Source organism: Lissotriton helveticus, chromosome 9 (assembly GCF_964261635.1).
Source record: "Lissotriton helveticus chromosome 9, aLisHel1.1, whole genome shotgun sequence".
Taxonomy (NCBI): Eukaryota; Metazoa; Chordata; class Amphibia; order Caudata; family Salamandridae; genus Lissotriton; species Lissotriton helveticus.
In genome coordinates this window covers 31,554,753-31,572,729 of record NC_136070.1, presented here as the reverse complement: position 1 = coordinate 31,572,729, position 17,977 = coordinate 31,554,753, and the positions used below count along the sequence as shown (strand labels likewise).

At 49.9% G+C, this 17,977-nt stretch overlaps 1 protein-coding gene across 1 annotated transcript in view; it reads left to right on the top strand.

The window, feature by feature from the left end:
- Positions 1 to 17,977, top strand: part of SCFD1 (sec1 family domain containing 1) — a 459,613-nt gene that overhangs the window by 192,970 nt on the left and 248,666 nt on the right. Inside the window, exon 13 of the mRNA XM_078659415.1 lies at positions 13,981 to 14,054. Within this exon, the coding sequence (XP_078515541.1) occupies positions 13,981 to 14,054 (74 nt within the window). The remainder of the gene's footprint in view (positions 1 to 13,980; positions 14,055 to 17,977) is intronic.

The window sequence follows — 17,977 nt, the reverse complement described above, 5'->3', positions numbered from 1 at the left end:
AAGTTGAAGTTGGAAAGGATTTATATAGCGCTCTACTACCAAGCGGTTTCTTGGCGCTGAAGACAGAAACTAAAAACTGAAAAACTGAGGAAGAAGGGGAGTAGGAATTAAAGAGTATAAGCAGAAGAAAAGAGATGGGTTTTCAAAGCAGCCCGAAAATCCAGGTAAGAAGAAATAGATCTGAGTGTCAGGGGAAGTGAGTTCCAAAAGAGGGGGGCAAGTGTCGAAAATGTGGAGCCACCCGATTTCTTCTTACGAAATCGGGGGACTGAAAGAAGAAACTGTGTGGAAGACCGCAAATGTCTAGCCGGGACATATGCAGTGATCTTTGATCTAATAAAGGCAGGAGCGATGCCAGCTAATGACATGTAGGTCAAGCAACCCAACTTGAAAAGTGAGCGCTCCTTTATAGGGAGCCAATGGAGAGTTTTGAGTAGAGGGGTGGTGTGACTAGATTTGGGGAGCCTAAAAATGAGGCGCGCTGCCTGGTTTTGTATAAGATGCAGCCGGCGACATTCATAGGCTGGAATGCCCACATATAGGGCATTGCCATAGACTAGTCGGGAAAGAATCATTGCCGAGATCACAAGTGTGAGGGCATCAGCTGAAAAGTAACGTGAGACTTTCCGGATAATTCTGAGGGAAAGAAAGCAAGAGGAAACTACTGCGCTTATCTGGGGGCGTACGAGAGGTCCTGGCTGACCTTGATGCCGAGGGTTCTGACAGAAGCGGAGGGAGACGGGGGGAAACCAAGGATGGGGGGCCAGAAAACAGGGGACCAAGGATTGGAGGGACCACCGATAAGAACCAACTCCGTTTTATCGGGGTTCAATTTAAGATGATTGAGGTTCATCCAATCATAAATGAAAATAAGAGTGGAATGGACCCTAAGAACTGAGTCAGAAGTGATTCAGTGGGGGTGCCCGGGTTCCATTAATGATTCAGTGGGGGTCCGAGTGTGGACTATGAATGCAGGGAAGCATCTATTGAACACATCTTGTAACTTGTATATTTTCCTTGTCAGATCTTCATGACTGTTTTCTCTCAGTCAGATTATTATATAAAGCAACTTCTAGCTCCGTCTTCGCCGCTGCTCACTAGTTTTTGCACATTTTCATTGCAATATAATTGTGTCTTTGCGTGGATTGCGAGTGGTTTAGAAATACTCTAACTTTTTCCACGTTGACTTATTGGTTATCCCGGTTTATAAACTATCGCCTCAAAACTATACATGAATCCAGAACTATAAAACTCTGCCCTTGCTTTTAGTTTAAATAGCAGCGCTCCAGGGGGGGTTGACTGACAGCACGTGGCTCTGGGAGCCCCCACCTGCTGCCGTGAACCTCCCATCTGACGTCCCACGTGGGCACTGATGGATCATAGACTGGCGGGCCTTATCTGTGAGGTAATGCCCCCTGGAGAGGGCTGTGCTGGTGCCGAGAGGTCTGAGGTCTGCCTCTAGGGTGACCAACCGTCCGTAAATTTCACGGACAGTCCGTAATTTCAGCCGTCTGTCCGTTGTCCGTGAAGGATTTTTTAACGGACGCCATTTGTCCGTCATTTTAACAGGGCACCGGTTGCCCCTCCCTAAAGCCGGCACAGCTTGCACCCACCTCCCTTCTTCACTCCGATGCTGCACCAAAGCTCCTCAGATACTCAGCAGCATTGGAGAGGCACAGCGGGATGGCAACCCTCACACCTCCAGCCCTTGATGACCTGTTAAGAGGTGCTTCGAAGGTGACTGAGAGGATGGGCTGCAGCTTCAGGAGCAGCGACATCTATTCACATGCAAACAGCCCTGAATGTGTCATGTCTCAGCTATCTAGAGGGGGGCTCACACATTCCATTTCTGCCCAGGGCCCCAAACATCCGAGACTCGGCCAGATTACACCCCTGATTACACCGAGGCAGCACCTGCTTCTCTTCACCGAGCTTAATTACTGTCACTAAATTGTAAGCAAACCTCGGTTCTTCAAACATGCAGTCTATAATGTAAGAAAATAAAGAAATGGCACAATCGCACCCACACTGATTAACAAAGTATGGAGGACAATCAGTTCAATCAGTTCTCTTAGAGTTTCTCCTGTAAGTACTGTACATCACAGTGGGGGTGGCATTTTGGACAGAGAGCCTGTCTTCTCGTTGTCTTGTGCAGGAGGGGGCGAGGAGCCCAAGATGATACTAGAATACTGCATGCCCACCCCTGTGCCCACCCTGGTGGATCCTGTTCCCTCTCCTGTGATGGCTCCTGTCCCCCCATGTGGTGGCTCCAGTCCACCCCCCGCCTGTGATGGCTCCTGTCCCCCCATGTTGTGGCTCCAGTCCACCCCCGCCTGTGATGGCTCCTGTCCCCCCTCCCGCCTGTGATGGCTCCTGTCCCCCCTGTGGTGGATCCTGTCTCCGCCCTGGGTGGCTTCTGTCCCAGTCCTGGAACGGCCCCTGCAGTGAGGGTGAAGTTCCTGATGGGCCTCTTCTCAAAAGGGCTCAGCTCAAATTAATATGGAAAGGTGGGCGAGTAAGTAAGTGAAGGGATGGGTGAATGGCTGGATCAATTAGTGAAAGGGTGAATGGATGAATGAAAGATTGAATAAATGGATAATGAGAGAGGATGGATGGATTGATGAGTGAGGGGAAGGATGGAGAGAAAATTTAAATAGCTGATGTATGGGTGGAAGGGTAGCTGCATGATGGATGAGGGGAAGGATGATGGATGAGGAGATGGATGGATGGAGGGGAAGGATGGATGGATGAGGGGAAGGATAAATGGATGGGATGGATGGATGGGTGAGGGGAAGGATGGATGAAAGGAAGGATAGATGGATGAGGGGAAGGATGGGTGGATTAGGGGAAGGATGGATGGATGAGGGGATGGATGGATGAGGGGAAGGAAGGAAGGATGGATGGATGAGGGGAAGGATGGATGGATGAGGGGTGGATGGATGGATGAGGGGATGGATGGAGGGGATGGATGGATGGGTGGGTGAAAGGATGGATGGATGGATGGATGATGAGGGGAAGGATGGATGATGAGGGGAAGGATGGATGGATGGATGGTGAGGGGAAGGATGGATGGTGAGGGGAAGGATGGATGGATGGATGGATGATGAGGGGGTTGGTGAAAGGATAGATGATGAGGGGAAGGGTGGATGGATGGATGATGAGGGGAAGGGTGGATGGATGGATGATGAGGGGGTGGGTGAAAGGATGGATGGATGATGAGGGGAAGGATGGATGGATGATGAGGGAAAGGATGGATGATGAGTGGGTGGGTAGAAGGATGGATGGATGATGAGGGAAAAGGATGGATGGATGATGAGGGAAAAGGATGGATGGATGATGAGGGAAAAGGATGGATGGATGATGAGTGGAAGGATGGATGGATGATGAGTGGGTGGGTAGATGGATGGATGGATGATGGATGGGTGAAAGGATGGATGGATGGAGAGTGGGTGGGTGAAAGGATGGATGGATGATGAGTGGGTGGGTAGATGGATGGATGGATGATGAGGGAAAAGGATGGATGGATGATGAGGGGATGGATGGATGGATGATGAGGGGATGTATGGGTGGATGGATGATGGATGGGTGAAAGGATGGATGGATGGAGAGTGGGTGGGTGAAAGGATGGATGGATGGATGATGAGTGGGTGGGTGAAAGGATGGATGGATGATGAGTGGGTGGGTGAAAGGGATGGATGGATGGATGAGTGGGTGGGTGGATGGTGGGTGGTTGAAAGGATGGATCAGTGGATTGGATGGTGGGTAAAAGGATGGATGAGTGGGTGGGTGGATGGTGGGTGGGTGGGTGGATGGTTGGGTGGATGATGGGTGGGTAGGTGGATACGTGAAATGATGGATGGATTGATGGATTGATAAGTGCAAAGTGAATGAATGGACGTATGAGTGAAAGGGTGGATGTATGGATGGATGAGTGAGTGAAAGGGAGGGTAGATGGACAAAAGGATGAATAGATGTGTGAAGGAGTGAAATGATGGATGAGTGATAGGGTCAATGGATGGATTCATGAGTGGATGAGTGGATGGATGGGTGGATGGATGGATGGATGGCTAAGTGAAAGGGGCGATGGAGAGAGACAGGGAGGATGGATGGATGACTAAAAGAGTGGATGGGTGGAAGGATTAGTAAGTGAAAGGATGGCTGGATTGGTGAAAGGGTAAATGGCTGAATGGATGAGTGAATGAATGGATGGATGGGATGAAGAGTGGATGGATAAGTGTACAGATTGATAGGGTGAAAGGGTGGATGGATGGATAATGGATGGATGAGTGAAAGGATGGATGAAGGGATGGATGAGTTGAATGATAGATGGAAGGATACATGATGGATAGGTTTGCAAATGGTTGAATATGTTTGGAAATGGCTGGGCTTAATTATATACTATTGCGCGACCTCTGATGTGTCTGTAGAACGTACCTATTGTCCTGAATTTGTGTCCTGAATTTTGACCCTTTGTCCTGAATTTTTACACTCACCGTCCTGAATTTGCACCAATGCCAGTTGCTTACCCTATCTGCCTCCTCGGCTCTCTTGTCACCCCCCGCCGCCCCGCTGTGACCATGCATCTGCCCTCCCACGTGAGAATTGAAGGATCATAGACTGACGGGCCTTATGGGTCAAATAGTGCCCCTGGAGAGGCGGTGCTGGTGCTGAGAGGTCTGTGGTCTCCCTCCGCCCCCGAGTCTCTCTTGTCGAACAGCGCCCCCCCCCCCCCCCCCCGCTGTGACCATGCATCTGACCTCCCACGTGAGCATTGATGGATCAAGGACTGACGGACCTTATCTGTGAAGTAATGCCCCCTGGAGAGGCGGTGCTGGTGCCGAGAGGCCTGCCTCAGCCCTTTGAGGCGCTCTGGTCGACCAGCGCCCACCGGAGCCCTCAGATCTCCCCACTACCCGGGGACGGATCCGTCTGTCCGACCCCGAGGTCCTGATCTCGCGCCCCTTCCTGCGAGTGCGTCAGAGATGAGGTCACTTGGACGCTGACCCTGGGATAAGGAAGGTGTCCGCGCCTTCCCGACCCAGGGAGGACGCTCAGAGCACGATTCATCCATTAGTCGAGCTCCGCCTTTCATCACCAGCTGCGCTCAGCGGAAGCCCTCACCCGTCACCGGTGGTGCAACGTGACAGACGCGCTTGGGGTGAGGCCTCTTCTGAGCACGACTCTTGAGGGCGCTCTTTGCTTCGCCTCTCGAGCCACCTGTGATGTCCGAGCCTGCATTCATCCATCTTTGCAGAAAAGCGGCGCCGCATCTCATGCAGCTGAGGGCGCCGCATCTCATCCAGCTGAGGTCACCGCCGTTCGCAGCCCTCCTGCGTCGTCTAAGGGAGGGCCAGTGCTCGCAGAGGTCTTCCAGCCGCTCTGGCACTCTTGTTGGCCACACCTGTGTGACACTGGCCATGGTTGCCACATGTGGGTCACAGCTGCTGTGACCCACATGTGGCAACCATGGCCAGTGTCACACAGGTGTGGCCAACAAGAGTGCCCAGGAATGCAGGGAAAAGGTTTATGAGGGGTCTTTAGGGCTTATGTAAATAGGCATTTTGGAATCTTTATTTTGTTAGAGTTTAAGTAAAGTGACTTGGGTCACTGTGTAATTTAAAATTATTTCGGAGATTTTGGTGGTTTTGTCTGGATGTGCATGTGTAGGTGGCAGAAAAATAAAATCCAACTGAAAGTCCAGGGGTGGGGAAGGAAAACAGTCTTTTATTTTCGCTCCAGGACTTCAGCTTGCCTCCACACCTTTGTATTACTGCCCCCACTTAGGGCATTATATACACTTAGATCAGATGAGAGTCCAACTTTTTGGACCTGGCTGGGGATTTGAAGATTGTTATGGGGGCTTAGCCTGGGTCTACTGGGTAGGAATGTTTATGGAAATGGTGAGGTTTAGGGGTATGGGATTATTTAGGGAGATGCGGAATAGTTGCAGGAGGTGGAGGATTTGGGTGGACTTGGGACAGTGCGAGTGCGATCAGGTGGCGGAATGAGGTCACAGGTTGGAATGGAGGTACAAGGAGGCATAGGGGCAGGTGTGCTGGAAGCACTTGTGTCAGATGAGGTATCAGACCTCCCTGTGTGGCAGACAGGGCAGAGAGCATATCTTCCAGGATGTTAACCAGTTTAGACAGTTGCTGAGTTAGATTTGCTTTAGTTCATGCAGCGACTTGCAGAGGACGAGCGGTAACAGAAGAGAGAGGCCGCTTCAGGCGCTTCTTTTAAACACAAAAAGATGATGGACGGAATGCTGAAGAGTGTCTAATATTCACCCTCAGTCACAGATGTGTGTGTAAATCCATTGTCTTCCACAACTTGTGACTGAGGGTGAATGTTTGACAATGTTCAGTATTTCGCCCAACAAAAAGTGTTGTGTTAGTCGCCCTAAATTGGCCGGGTATGCCCAGACGTGGGTCCCTTGCTCACTCTCCCACTGGATTCAAGCAAGCCGGGCTGAAGACGGCTGGAATGCCCGAAACCGGTCCTCGGAAGCTTGTTTCCGGTCCAGGGAAGACATGGCTTGGCAGTTCGGGCTGGACTGTTCCCATGAGGCACAGGGTCAGACTGATTTGCATATAGCCATGTCTGAACTGGGGTGGCAGAGTGGGCTAAAGAACGGTGATGGATTAAACCCAGATCTTTTGACTGGGGGTGAGTGTCTGAAAAGTTTCAGCGCTCCGTCTATCATCCATTTTGGTTTTGCTTGGTTCGCCCTAAGTTGGCAGGGTATGCCCAGATGTGGGTCCCTTGCTCACTTTGCCACTGGATTGAAACTAGCCTGGCTGATGAGGGGTGATACCCCAAAACCGTTCCCAGGATGCTTGTTTCTCATCCAGGTAAGACCTGGCTTGGCAGTTCGGGCTGGACTCTTCCCATGTGGCACAGGGTCAACACTGATTTGCATATGGCTGGGTTAACTGGGGTGGTGAATTGAGCTAAAGAATGATGATGGATTCAACCCAGATCTGTTACTGAGAGTGAGTGTTTCACAATAGTGAGCATTCCGTTCATCATCCTTTTATGTTGCGATAAGTCAAGCCTTGGAACCAGGCAGTAGACAATGCTGTACGGGCTCTGTCCACCACTAGAAGGCATATCTATTAATTCTAGAACAATATTTATAGGGCTCCTGAAGTCCTAGAGTTTGGAGACCTTAACCTACCACACATGTGTGTGGACATCAGAAAGCAGGGTGGGAGAACGGACAGGACTGCCCATGTGAGGCTAGATCTGAATCTTGGGTATTATTATGCAGCAAAACTATCAGTGTTATAGGTAAGTAACTGCCATCTTTCAGGTACACCCCTGCTAGAGAGCCGTTCGCCCATCCCAGCTCTGCCATCCCCCCAAACTGGACAAGTTTCAAGAGGTGGTGGTGGACGTTGGCCGCGAGGCTCCCACTGGCATTGGACAGCACAGCTCCCTCCGAACTTTGGGCCCTTCCACTGATGATAATGCTGATTTTATTAATTTATTTATTTTACAAATTAAGCACTGGATACTCCACAGGCCTAGCCCCAGGGCACTGGTAAGCACTAGAAGAGGTTGCCAATGAAAGGCATCTTTATTTTATTGATTTCTGTTTCTTGATATAGCGCAAAACTCACTCCTGGAGGAGTATCTCGGCGCTGTAGATCTACGCTGTAGCTGTCTGTCTCCACATAGCTGGGTGTGCTAGAGAAGGAAGGTGCTCAGAGATGCTGCACACAGTGTCCCCCCAGTGCTTGGTGGACAGGCATGTGTGTGTGGTACAACGTGTGCCAGCCGTGCTCCCGAGGCGGGCACTGCCAAGCCCTCTGCCCCCTCCGCGTGCCTTGCTGAAGCCACAGGGTGTGTCAGTGGCCTCACCGTAAAGTCCTCCTTGGCATTCAGGTTCTTCTAAGGTCCAGGCCGTCCGTCCTGTAGTGGAACATTCTGTCTCCTTTTATCAATCAGCGCTTTCTGGAAGCCTTGGCAGCTCTGACCACCGTGTGACCTTGGTGCCAAGCGGTGTAGGTCAGCTGCCAACCACAATATTGCTGTAGCTGGGCTGGCGCATGGCCCTCGGCCGGCCCCATGAGATGCTGTAAGGATGGGCATCTCTGCCTCCAGCAGGCCGTATCTCTGGGCTCTCAGTCTGCAGCCACACAGGCCCCTGTGATTGCTTGGCCTCTCTGTGGCATGCTCTAGTCCAGTTTCTGCCTGTTCTGTGGGTTGAGATGCACTTCAATACAGTAACCCAATCTTCATTGGAGCCCTTGACTCAGCTGGTGGGATATCTCAGTGATTTAGGGTCATACTTGCCTTTCATGCTTCATAGGTCCATGGCTCTCTAAAGCCCAGTCTTTAATGACATGTTTGCTAACAGAGAGGGGGGGCAGTTTAACTTGTGGTGTACTTGTATTTATATGCATATATCCCCATGCTGCTAGTGCCTAGGGGCAGCTTCTAAGCTCTGTCGGAAGACTGAATTGAAAGCAGGAGGAGATTGATTGAAAATTCTTATCTCTGGTTTGTCTTGCTGGATTTTTGCCTTTTTGGTCTTATTTTACTTTTTTCACTTTATTTTTATATTTGTTGTAGAATTGAATGTTTTGTCTGACATTTACTGCTGTGTGTGCACTGCTTAAATACTTTACACAGTGCCTTTGATTTTATCCTGACTGAGACTGAGCATGTGTTCATTTTACTTAATTTGTGTGACATCTAACAGGTGGGGGTCTTATGCTTTGATGTGGACACTTGTTGTTGGAAAACGAGGCAGCATCTGTGAGGCTTGCACAAATAACATGGCTACATTTGTCCTTCACTGGGAACCAAACACCCTATTGTAGCGCCTGACTCTCAGAGGGTAGCGTTGCAGAGCAGTCTGAGGCTTACTCAAGGGAGGTGGTGTGGGCTAGTAATCGCCATTTGCAGGTGCGCAAAAATAACACTCAATAATTGATTGTCCAGTCTGTACTTTGCTTTATAAAAGTAAGAGTACATTTATTAAACACGCACTCTACTCAATACTATGCACCAATTTACAAATATACATAAGCTGTTGGAATTACTTTGTGACATTGCATAATACCTCCACCCCTCCCTCAGGTGGGTGGGGTCTAGTACCCCCACACCTATGTATGCACATCATCTTGCCCCCATGCAGGTAGTGGATCATAACCTGGGGCATGGGCCCTGCGCACTGGCACCATCCCAGTGGCGACCCACCCCAGTACGTCAACCAGCATTAAAAATGGGTACACCTGCCTTGGTGACACATAACCCTGACTGAGCCTCTCCTATTGACCATAAAGTACGCACCTCTACATCTTAAGGGCTAACAGTCTGGGTTGTTCTTCACCTAAGTGCAGCAGCAAGAATACATGTTTAAGCAGCACTTTAGAATGATAGTACTCATAACATTTGGATATCATTAAAAATGCATTGCAATTACAGCCCCTATAGGCATCACAGATGATCACAGGATTACGCATATACAGCCAGACACCCTGGCTGACAACATAACCCCACTTTGCTTATGACATCATGTTACATGTATTTCACATTAAACGTGAAATTCAGTCCCTCTAAAAGAAATAACCATTATTAAATGCATTTCAATGCAATTACACCATTTCACCTCCAGGGGATGCCCTTCTCAAGACATCTCCAACTCAGCCCTTCACTCTTTGATGCACCCCCAGCTGTAGAACAAAAGTTGTAGCCTAGGAGGTGATGCAATCTTTGCTGAGTCCTTGAGGGGTTATTCGTTTTAAATCCTAAGGACACCTAGGGAGGGACTCCTCTTCGTGCTGGGGGGAGCCTGCGCATCTCCAGCAGCTCCCTCAGCACCTTGGCACATGTATGGTGGCGACTCCGCTCTCCTGGGGCCACCACAAGCCATGAAAACGCTGTGTTGCCCTTGCAGGCTAGTCCTGGGCTCTTCTTCTGGCGCTGTTAGGGCCCTGAAGGGGTAGTCCGGGGGTACCGCCTTCCAACTGCCATTGCCAGGCACCAACACCTTCAGCCTCAGCAGACCACACCCCAAAGAGAGCTTCTCTTCCTGTGCAAGTTCTTTAAAGAAGTTGGGGAGGGGGCTGGCAGGAAGTCTCTCTTTCCCCATCACACAGCGATACATCACTTCCCTGCCCCTGCTCCCTCCTTCTTGTCCAGCCTCTGGGTTTTTTCAAAATGGCGTCATCCAGTGTCCACATGGTCCCCTTCCCCTGTGCTGCCTTCACCTTGGTTCAGCTTGGTGCCTGGCACCCAGCGACTGCTCCTGATGGATTAGCCTGTAGCTCCACCTATCTTTCTCTTCATCTGGGAAGAAAGGTCATTAATCTAACCAGCCAGTGACTCAGAAAAATATGACATTTCTGGATGACCCAAAATCAGTACAAATATGACTTTGGACTCTGCAGAATACTGCTTTTCACATCCGCTATAGTGGACTTTAGTAAGTGTCTGTAATCGGTAGGCTTTAAGGAAGTTACTTTGACCCTTTGGTTCCGCATCCCCATAAGGGAATAATGAAGTGAAAAACACAGTAAAACGCACTGACTTTCCCTGGCATGTTTCTTCCCAGTGTATAAAGCCTATTCCATGTCACCACCCAAGTCTGCATAAGTCCTGCCATATCATTCACTCTGTAGCTGCTCCTATACTGCGCCCGCTAGGAATCTCCCCTGCGCAGCCCCTACACGTATGTACACGCATGTACACATGTGTCTGCATGTAACCAGTCCGGTATCCCTTACTCCAGCTGCTGCGCAGCGGCCTAGTCAAGCCAGGGGGACACCAGTAAAATCCCCATGCAGTCTCCTACATCCTGAGGTCACTGTGGGTGAGTCCCAACTTATGAGGCTCCCCTTCAGTAAAAGCTCAACAATAAGGTGCTCAAAAAGCAAAAAATCTGGGCGGCCCATAGTGTCAGAACCACCTTCTAACACTTGTCCACCCCAATTAATAATCCACTCTTCTACATGTGTGTATTGAAATGAAGTTATCTGCTGAGAAGGCGTCTCCCAGTGACCATAATCCTAGTTTAAAATGTTGAGCTTTGTCTTTGGATTCCTGTGGCAGAGGAGTGAGTGGGATATCTGGTAGAGGCAGAGCAGGGGAATACAGTAGTGCACAGCCTCACTGTTGGTACAGGCTCTGCCAAGACCGGCAGAAACAAGCCATCAGGTCAAAGGACTTCAGGGGCCTCACTGCTGGTCCAGGCTATGCCAAGACCGGCAGACACAAGCCATCGGGTCAAAGGACTTTAGGGGCCTCCCTGCTAGTTTGCACAGAATAGTGGTCAGCGGAAGAGGATAACACTATATCTCGCTGCACAACCAGGTGTGAGAGGAACGACTGGGATGAAACCAGTAATGGGCAAAATGGGTCTGCGTAAAGAGGTCGCAAGGCTCGAAATCTGGTGCTGAGCGTCCACCAAGGTCCATGCAGGAACATGTCACATTAACGAGGGGTGGAAGTGGGGAGTGAGAGGCTTAGCTCAATGGGCGGACCAGTGTGTGTTCTAACCAAGTGCCAAGCTGCAACGCCCAGGGGCTGACCTCCTTACAGCCCAACCAGTAGTCTATTCTGGATGCCATCTTATGTACACTTGATTGGAAGGTATATTCTAGGACTTCCAGGATGGTATTCTCCAAATATCTATGAGGCCATGGAAGTCTAGCAGTTGCAGCAGACTGGATGCCTCTACTGCTTGAGGTGTGTGTACTGCACTGTGTCTGTTCAGCTTAGCAACAAGGCGTAGGTTAAACTCACCTCACAGTACGGGGGAATAGTTAAGACATGCCTCCATTACCGCCTGAAAATAGGAGGAGGGGTCCTCGTTAGAGCCATAAGTGTTAACAGCGGGTACATAGGCATGTCTAGTGTCCCTTGTAATACGAAGTACCATCCCTGGGCTTCCACACTCACCGCTAGAAGGTGGAAGGACCCAGCGCATCTGGCTAGAATGGCAACACCCTTAGAGTGCGCGGAGTTGAGGCAAGGAACCCATGGGCACTACATCTCCTCGCTAATTGCTGCTCTGTGTTCGGTAAGGTACGTTACCTGGAGGAGAGTCACATCTACCTTGTACCTAATTAAATATGCCACACCTGACTAATTTGTGAGGGTTGTTCAGTCCTCTAGCATTCCAGGTCTTGAGATGAAATGTCTGCTTCTTGCATCTGAACCTCCAATATATAATGCTTCTAAATGGTCCCTGACTGCAGTATAGGAAGCCCCACCCTCGACCAACGCTGCAGGTCAGGGGAGCCTTGATGCTGTTGCTGGTCATAGCACAGCACTGTGACTGCGGTCACACAGGATTTGCTATCTCGCCTGGCATTTCGAGCAGTAGTGATGCACTTTTTCCGAGGATCTTAGTCCCTGTTTCAAGCGCCTCACAATGGTGCTGCCATTGTCCGGCTCAGCTCTCAAGCACCCCAGCATTTGACCCTACTTACTGCATTTGTCATAATCAAGTGTGAATCAACCAATCAAGCCTTCTTGAATTTAGTTTCAGAGAGAATAATCCACGAATGCACTGGAGAATTATTTCCACAGTCCACACACCCGCTTCCACCTCACATTAGAGAAGCCGGAGAGGTTCAGACGGGGTTGAAAAGTCTATTTAAACAAAAAAGTGAGTCTCACTCCTGCTACTCTATATGGTTGAAGTACTGCACGCGCATCTATTCATACCTCTTAAGCCTAGGAAAGATGGAGCCCTGGACATTCAAACGTTTCGTACACGCCGCTCTAGCTCTCCATTGCTGACTGCGCCCACTACAGCTTTAAGAGTCAAGGGTGGAGCTTAACACATCTCCACCTCATTGGCTGAAACAGAAAAGGCCTGAATAATGTGGATTGGCAACTCTGTTGAGTGTAACTTTTTAAATATGACCATGTGAAATAGACTGACGGTTGATCGGCAGGCAATGGAAATAATTGTATGTATGAAATAAACTAGTGCTAATATTAGGGATTTCTTATTTGTTGACAGTGCTACCATGGGACTCATTTAATTTTGACTGCAGATCTTCTTCAAAGATGAATGTTGTTGCCTCTAAACCGTGGCTATTGATTGTATCTTGACGCTGTCCTGCTTTTACCCTGAGTCGCTCATCTAGATTTGGAGAGACATTCAGTAATGTATTTTTGGGCCAAGGCAAACCTTTCAATTGATTGAGTACTGACAGAACTGACAATGAGGCTGTTCTTGACTCCTGAGATGGACACAGAGGGCGCTTCTGTCTCCTGAGCTGGCTTCACTTTGAGACACGAAGGTTGTGTCCTCATCTTGAGGTGTCAGCCTGCTGTGTTGTACACAAGGTCTCAGTTTATATTCGCCCACTTGAGCTTTCAACTCATTCCTCTTTTCCTTCTACAGTGATGTGTCTTTTAAGTCTGGGACTTCTCTGAGAGATGTTCTTCATTTGCTGACAGTCAGGCGTGTGGTTTATTTATTTATTTGTATGAGCACTGGATTGCTGCCTGGAGACCATTCCACAGAATTGCTTTTACCACTTACTTTACCTTATTTCACCTTTTCCTGAGTGTTTACCGAACATAACATTTATATATTATGAGAGCATATTTACGTTTTCACATCTCCTCGCTGGTTTCTTGATTCTTCTATGTGATCCCTAGATGGAAAACAGGTTTGGTGTGTTGGCTTCTTTGTGTATAGATGATGGCAGAGAATATATTTGCAGCATATTACAGTGCATAGGTTCTCTCTTTTTTTCTTGTTGTAAAATCAGAACAATTCTGCATTTCTGAGATTTGTTGCATCTAAGACTGTTTAGGTATGAAAGTGTATCTTGTGCCCTCTGTGAATTTTGCACCCACAAGGACAAGGAGACGTCATCACTGTTTAGAGTGGGGTAAGCCCTTGCGGGCAGTGTCCGGGGATAGGGGTGTCTGTTCATGTCTGATCATCTGGCGTAGATTCTGATTCTCAGTCACCTCTTCTCTGATTTTATCTCTTGTCTCTAATAGGGACTGGAAGGTGAAGATGAGGGCGCAATCAGCATGCTTTCAGACAACACGGCCAAGCTGACGTCCGCTGTCAGGTGGGTTCCTGTCCTCTAGTGGGTATATGCCCGTGTGGCATGTGTCCAGGTGCCAGGCATCGTTTGAGACTCGTTTGACCTATAAAAACATTGATTTGTGAGATCATCTTTTTCTTGTCAAATTAGCAATATTTGCAAGGGTGCACTCTCCATCCCTGGTGAATTGTTCCTGATCATCAGCTGCTACTCACTGTGTCCATCTGAGCAATCCCTTGTACCGCCGGAGGTGGGCATTGGTGTTTCCTGATGGCATTGAGACATTTCAGAATGGTAGCAGGTTACATGACTTATCATTCACATTCATTGTTACAGACAACTGTAGTATTGTAGCAGGGGCCATGGTTCATCATGCCCCACCCCTGCTGTGGCCCAGGTACCCACTGATCATTGCTCTGCCCTCCGCAAGAGCTCCGGAGCCGGAACCATCAGACTATTGAGGTCCTGGGTACATCCCTCTGCTTTGACCCAGCACCCTGTCAACTCTGCCTGAACCAATGCTGTGGTACAGCAGCCTGCGTGCCCTGTCTGGCCCCCCTGATGTGTTGAAACACCCAATGTGTGCTATCTGACCCCCTGCTGTGGTGCAACACCCTCTCTGTCCTCTCGGATCCCCAGATGTAGGGTAGCACCCTCTGTGACCTGTCTGACCCCCTACTGTGATACTAATCCACATGTGTCCTGTCTGATTCGCTGCTATGATCCAGCACCCAGTGTGCCCTATGCGACCCGCTGTTGTGGTGCAGCGCCCTGTGCTCCTAGTCTGACCTCCTACTGTGGTGCTGCACCCTTTGTGTCCTGTCTGATCCCCTGCTGTGGTGCCGCACCCTCTCTGTCCTCTCGGATCCCCCGATGTAGTGCAGCACCCTCTGTGTCTTGTCTGACCCCCTACTGTGATACTAATACACGTGTACTGTCTGATTCCTTGCTATGATCCAGCAACCAGTGTGCCCTATGCGACCCCCTATTGTGGTGCAGCACCCTCTCTGTCCTCTCGGATCCCCCGATGTAGTGCAGCACCCTCTGTGTCCTGTCTGACCCCCTACTGTGATACTAATACACGTGTACTGTCTGATTCCTTGCTATGATCCAGCAACCAGTGTGCCCTATGCGACCCCCTATTGTGGTGCAGCACCCTGTGCTCCCGGTCTGATCCCCTGCTGTAGCGCAGCACCCTTTGGGTCCTGTCTGATCCCCTGCTGTAGCACAGCACCCTTTGGGTCCTGTCTGATCCCCTGCTGTAGCGCAGCACCCTTTGTGTCCTGTCTGATCCCCTGCTGTAGCGCAGCACCCTGTGCTCCCATTCTGATAGATACATCTGCCGTGTGGATTCCTCACCTTGTGAATATCCCCTTGCGTCAGCAACATTCGGAAATTCTTTTTGTAGCCTCGCGCCGACGTGGACTCTGACGTCATAGAGACACGACCTCGCTCGCGACTCCGCTGACGTCACCGACGCCTACAATAGGCCCACGCCGGCGTGATGACATCAGTTCCCTTTTTTCCGCGTCGTCGACGCTAACGGTTTCGGGATACTCTGTAGCTTTGGTACATTGTTACTTTATTTCCTCGATTCTCCATTCTCGGATATTTTTGTTCTGTTGTCATGTCGACAAAGAAGACCGGGTTTAAGCCTTGCAGAGAATGTGGGAAGATGATGTCCGTTACGGACCCTCACCAAGACTGCATCTGGTGTTTAAGTTCGGATCATGACGTCGATGGATGTTCATCATGTCAGAAGATGAATCCGAAGGCTCTTCGTGAAAGAGAATCTAAGCTTCTTGTGGCCAAGCTTAAGGCGAGTAAGGTTAAAAGATCATCGAAGCATTCGAAGAGGTCGAAGTCGAGATCCAGGTCGAGGTCTCGGGAGGCGTCGGCTTCGAAGTCTTCGTCCGGTCACGCTTCTGGTTCTCACAAGAAGCAAGAAAAGGAGACATGGATCACGTCATCATTCTAGATCGAAGTCTCCCAAGAGGATGAGGTCGAAGGTGATTCCTCCTCAAGTGTCGGATCGAGAAGGTGAGGCTTCGCCTTCGGAGTCGGTGGTCCATTCTCCGACTCCAGTTCCGGATCCGACTCCGGCTCCATCTCCGGCTTCGTCTCCGACTCCGGAGGACACCGTTGGAGTTCCTGTTGAGGAGGAGGTTTCGAATCCTGTTGAGGAAACAGATTCAAACGTGCCTCGAGGTCAGCCTGAGCATCCACCTTTCCCGACTCCAGGCCAGGACCCCTCTGCGTTTTTAAACGCAATGTATGGTGTTTTCTCGAGGTCGTGGTACCCCTCTGGAGCACCTTAGGGTCCCATGGGTCCTATGGCTTTCAATTTGGGTGTTCCTCACTCATATGCTCCGGCACCCTTCATGCCGTATATGCCAGCTCTGACTCCGCTGTGGCAATACCAGGCTCCACCGAGGTCGACGCCGATATCGACGCCGGCTCGGCCGAAGTCGACGACTCCGATTCCGGCGTCACCGACTCCTTTGGATTCTATGGGGCAGCCTTCCAAGCCCTCGGATTCGATTCCGAAGTCGGCTCCGGCGCCGTCGAATTCAGCGTTGGATTCGGCTGCACTTCGAGTTAAGATGAGATCTCGAAGGGAAGCACAGCGTCTTCTGGATGAACAGAGGGTTGCTGAATCGTCTTCTGAAGTGGAGGAAGGTGAGCTGGAGGGGAATTGTTTTGAAGACCTGGCGGACGCTTGTGGTCTCGAGTTTTCACCAGAGTGGTCTTTGCCTTCAGGACCTGATGCTCCTTCCAGAGATGTTCAACCCTATCATGTTGTCATGAAGAAGGCAGCAGGACTTTTGGGTTTGATTTTGCCATCTGTTGAGTTTAAGTCGAATTTGTTGACAGAGGTCCTCCATTCTCCAAGCTCGTCAGTGGAACCTTTGCTGCCATTTAATGATGCTTTAAAGGATCCCATAATGGATGTTTGGAAGAAGCCTTTTTCTGCTCCTGCGGTTTCAAAAAGTGTGGCTAGGAGGTATAGAGTGGCTCCTGAGGATCCTGCTTTCTTATCTTCTCATCCTTCCCCTGAGAGTTTGGTAATTCAGGCCGCTTGCTCTAAGAAGTCAGTTGGGGCTTTTCCCCAGGTGCCTGGCGACAAAGAGGCCAAGAAACAAGATCAAGTTGCGAAAAAGATTTTTTGTTCGGCTAGTATGGCTTTGAAGTCTTCTAACGCCACTTGCCTTATGGGAAGATACATTCATGCTCTTATGGACTCTATGCGTTCATTGGTCCCTAAGGTTCCTGAGGATAGTAGAAAAGACTTTGAGGAAGCTTTGTCTGACTCGCAGGCGGCAGCTCGTCAGGTCATCCAAAGTGGACTGGATACTACGGATTCTGTGGCAAGGATCATGGGCACGGCGGTTGCCACGAGGCGTTCAGCCTGGTTGAAGTCATCTGACTTTTCAGCTGATGTGCAGTCTGCATTATTGGATTTGCCTTTCGATGGTGAGGGGCTTTTTGGAAAGAAGGCGGACACGGCCTTGGAGAGATTCAAGGACAGCAGGGCAACTGCTAGATCTCTTGGCCTTCAGGTCAGAGGTTCTGCGACCAGAAAATTTAGAGGGTTTGGCCGCTCTTCCTTTCGGTCGTATAGACCAGTTCAGCAGCAGCAACAACAACAGCAGCAGCAGAATACCTTGTATAGGTCTTACAGAGGGAAGCAGAGAGCACGTCCTCGAGGGCGTCAAGCCTCTTCCTTCTCCACCTCCTCTAACCCCCCAGCCACGGAAAAGCAGCCCTAGATCCGCCATTCAGGATCATGTAGGCCCAGTGGGGGGTCGGCTTACCCACTTTCTACGAGATTGGGAATCGGTTACATCAGATCTTTGGGTTCTCAATCTCGTAGAAAATGGGTATGCCCTTCCCTTTCGGGAATTCCCTCCCAATTACCCTCCTTGCCAGGGGTATTGCTCAGAGGA